A 4,510-nucleotide genomic window follows, 5' to 3' on the forward strand; every position below is an offset into this window, starting at 1 on the left:
AATTTAAATTATAATCTATTAAATTTTTTATGGGTGAAGTTTATGCAAATCATAGATTACACTAAGTTGATCAAGTGGATAAAAAAATAGAGATTTTATTTTTAATTTTATTATTATTTTTTTTTAGTCGATGTTTCATTGTTTTGTATGTCAGTGTAAATTTTAATTTATTTTGCACACTCAAATAAACAATGTCAACTTTAGTATTGGTGAGACGTGATTTCGAGAGGCGAAGAGATTCCTATTTTTATTTTTTTAGTATTTACTTTTTATTATTATAATTAATTGTATTAGTAAATATTAAATTTGAAAATTATAAATAATGATAGTGATTTTGTATTAAAATAAAAACGTATAAGTAGGTTTAGAATGTGACCACTAGATTTAATGGTTAGTATAATAAAAAGTAAAAAGTGTAGAAGAATTCTTACTCCATGGACAGCAAGATCACTGCTCTATATATATATATATATATATATATATATAGATGCACTCGAGTCTCGAAGAGGAAGGTCTCGATCCTGCTGGCGGTGAGGGTCTCAGCTGCAAAGGAGATGCTCGGTGTTGATGGATTTGGCGGGCGGTGGTGACAAGGACGGTTCGTGACAGAGAGGGCGGAACGGCGTCCGGCGAGTAAGGGAGGGCTCGGCAGTGAGAGAAACGGCAGGAAAGGAAGAACTGAATCGGCAGTGAGCTTGATGGGTCCAGTGAGGGATGCGATTTTCCAACAGCAATGGTCGAAGTGACGGACAGAGAGGAGCTCGACTGTGTTTTCTCTCTCATGGGTTCAGATTTCTTCTTCGAAGCTCCCAGTGACGAAGAACTCGAACTCGATAATGAACCATACAATCATGAAGAAGAAGATGAATAGGAAGAAACCCTGGGTAAATCGCAATCTCCCTGGGACTTCGCTTCCTTCTCGGAATCAGTCACCGATGAGCACGCCCGTTGTAGCACCACCTCCATCGACTTTAAGATCTCCAAAGCCCTCCAACACCGCTCTACCCCAGTTTCCACCATCGCTGACAACGAAGACGCCTCCGATTCTGAACCAGACCATCAAGTAAGTACCTTTCTACATTTCATTCTCTCTCTATATGTATATATGTAAAATTGAAATTGAAGGTAAAATTTATAAATTATATATATGAAGAAAGAATTGAAGATTGTTTTGAAGATTGTTTCGACAGACTTGTTATTGCCTCTTTCTGTAGACTTCTTACTCCGCTTAGAGAATAGCTCCGGATCTTTATTTCTCCCTATTTGCGTCAGAGGACCCCAATGGGGGTGGCCGACCTACGTTTGGTGTTTTGTTTCTCTTGATCTCGGGCAATCACTAACATAAAGCTAATTCGGTGGTGGTTGATTTGCAGATCTTTGGACCGGGTTTTTGGGTTAATGGCGGTGATGGTTTGGGTGGCCGTTCGCCAACCTCCACCTCTGGGATTGGGAAAAGTATGGTAGGGGTATTTTTGAAAGAGTAAAAGAGTAAAATGGGCATTATATTAATTGAGAATTTTTTGCACAAATTCAAAAAAATATGGGTATTTTTTGCACACCTTTTTAAATAAGGAGTAAAAGTACTATGAAAGTTATGTGTTTCTTGCACTTGCCCCAATATTTTGACTTGCAAGAGAAAGATCTTGTATGTTATTTAGTATTTGCAAAGGAGAGGTAATGGTCCATTTCTCAACTCAATGGAATTTATACTTTTCTTAACCAAATTAGTTTTTTTATTACTTTATAAGAAAAATAAAATTTTAGTGATCAAAATTATAAAAAATAAAAAAATAAATAAAAAAGTTACTCTAAAGTGATATAAAGTCGAGAAAAGTGCTTGTGATGATATTTGGATTTTTTTTATTGGGTGAAAGAGTCTGTTTGATTGGGTCTTCCATGATTTGCTCAGTAGTTGATTGCAAAGATAGAAAGAAACGAAAATTAGGAATTTTAATTTTCAAAAAGTCCTAATTTTATTAGAAGGTTATTTTGGATATTCAATTTTATATGGTTTCATGGTTATTTATTGGCAATTATTTTTTTAGCTTGGTTACTACTTATCATCAAAATTTATTTTGTCTTATTTTATTTAGATGACGGTCAAACGGGTACCACTCTCATATTTAGCTATTTTTAAAGCGTGGTTAATATTACCACCAAATTCTATTTTTTCTTACTTTGTTTGGATGAATTCATGACGTAAGTCACAGAATTCATCTAAGTGAGTGTCACTCTCACGTTCTATGTGCGCTCTTACTCTTATTATCTGCATAGACTCTTACTCCCGATCTTATTATATGTGATTTAAATTTTATCATTTTTGAACTCCGCTCCGATAGCCGCTCTATGTGACTTTTCATGACACTAGAAACTAAGAATATGAGCGGGCTCAAGCATCCATCTAGTACCTAAGAATCATGGGCCGTAATGGCCCCTTGATTATGGGCTTTTACCTCATGGAACATATTGTTTTGCATAATGTTGACTTGTCATTCTCTTAGTCCGAAGTCATACGAAAGGCCTGGAAAGCGTAAGGCATCTAGTCGTAAAAAATCAACTTCGGTCCACTTCAATACAATTATGTCTACGCTTTATATACCAAAAGCCAATATATATATAAGTCATGAATGTAGTTGGAAAATGATAAAGGGGAGATGTCATTGTAGCCAGCCAGTCAAGAAAAACCGAAAAGAGATGGAGCTCATCAAGACCGTATGCCTTATCCATGATTTGTCGATTGATTGGTAATATTTTTTTAAGGATTCAAAGCTATTATACACTTTTATGAATTAACTGATTTCATTAATTTACATCGATATTCGTTTAAATTTGTTATACCACAATTGATACTGCAATCGATACCGCAACTGCGAACTATAGTGTTATCGACTACTCATTAACTTTGCTGTTTGATAAAATTGAAAATTAAGTACTGAAAATTTCAAGTACTGAATTTTAAGCTCTGAAATTTTAAGTACTGAATATATTAATCTGTAAACTTGTTTGATATTGTATTAATTTTAAGCACTTAATTTATTAAGATTGTTTGTTAAATGCAAAAACTGAAATCTGAATGTTGTATATATTACATTTTAGCTTTGAATATCTTCTACACATAATATTATTATAAAAGATACTATATTAAAATATAAACATATATATAAAATAATGAATTTCATCAAAGAAATATATCAATTTAACAACGGATATTAATGTCAAAATTATCATAAAAATTTCAAAATTAACATATAAAATGAATAACTTATGAAAATGAAAAATTTATGAGAAGGAGATCAGAATTCACGCACTAATTATTTGAATATTATTTATATAGTAGATTTGCATCATAACAATGGCGTGAGGGTTTCATTGCATGATTATTAATTATAAACTTGAGTGAACTATATATATATATATATATATATATATATATATTGTTGAATATTATTTATATTTACACTATTTGAGAAGAAAAGTGTAATGAAATATTTGAGAAATTGGAGTAAACTAAAAATAAAAAATCAAAGTACATTAATCTATTTAATTTCGAGAGTAGCATCAATACGTTTAATTTCAAGAATAGAATAAGGGATGAAAAATCTAAAAATATAATATGTGAGGGTAACATTGTTATTAACAAAATATTTTAAAATCTGAAATCATTTATTATTGTCTTCTGAAATAAGCGTCAAGTAAAGTTCGTGTGCCTTAAAATTTTGGCATATTTTAAATTACTGTATAATATTTTAAATGATAATCTAAATCTTATCCAACACGTTAATTTTAAAAATTCAAGACAGCGATATCAAACTGGACTTAAAAAAAAAATGTTTCCCCATTTGATAAATTTATCTATGTTTCCCCATTTGATAAATTTATCTTGTCAGCCTTTGAACACTGTGCTTACAATGGATATGTCATAGGTCTTTCTCCAATGTGCTAAAATTAGCTATAATGATTCGTAGCATTGGCTATAGTTTTCAACCATATGTATCTCTTGCAAGTGTTAGATGTCTTTTCACTTTCAATTCATAGTGGTGAAGATTAATATTTAGACTCTTGGGAAGACTTGAAAAGTGGCCCCAACTCACTTCTAAACCCATCATTATGTTTGACTTGCTTCAAGCTTTTTTTCCCATTAATGTCTTATCTCAATGATTTTATAAATTCAAAGTAATAAAATGTTAACTGTTGAGCCAATATTGGGAGGGTCAAACTAGTCATAAACCTATTATTTGACACATTTATGCAAAATACCAAACTCAAATCAACAATCTCCCTATGTTATCATCATAAGAAGAAAAAATTTGGTGTAATAGGGACATCGCATTTTCATCATCACAAAATTTAAAAGTTAGAAAATTTAAATGTACACCTTCTCGCATCAAGAGATTGTTCCCGAACTCAAATCTTGGTGGAGCAACTTCACTATTATATCAAATAAGTAGTTAATTTCATATTACATGTCAATATTTAATCGTTGGTATATCATATCAATGTTGTATTGTAA

General features: G+C 31.6%; 1 protein-coding gene across 1 annotated transcript; it reads left to right on the plus strand.

Annotated features, from left to right (window-relative positions):
* Positions 1-454: 454 nt before the first annotated feature.
* Positions 455-2,896, plus strand: LOC132302360 (uncharacterized). Its single transcript, XM_059799197.1, has 2 exons — positions 455-1,063; positions 1,374-2,896. The coding sequence occupies exons 1-2, from the start codon at positions 837-839 to the stop codon at positions 1,462-1,464; spliced, it is 318 nt and encodes a 105-aa protein (XP_059655180.1). The 5' UTR covers positions 455-836; the 3' UTR covers positions 1,465-2,896.
* The last annotated feature ends 1,614 nt before the right edge of the window (positions 2,897-4,510 follow it).

Source organism: Cornus florida, unplaced genomic scaffold (genome assembly GCF_030987335.1).
Source record: "Cornus florida cultivar Cherokee Brave unplaced genomic scaffold, ASM3098733v1 CherokeeBrave_3.0.0_Hap2_Chr04, whole genome shotgun sequence".
NCBI lineage: Eukaryota > Viridiplantae > Streptophyta > Magnoliopsida > Cornales > Cornaceae > Cornus > Cornus florida.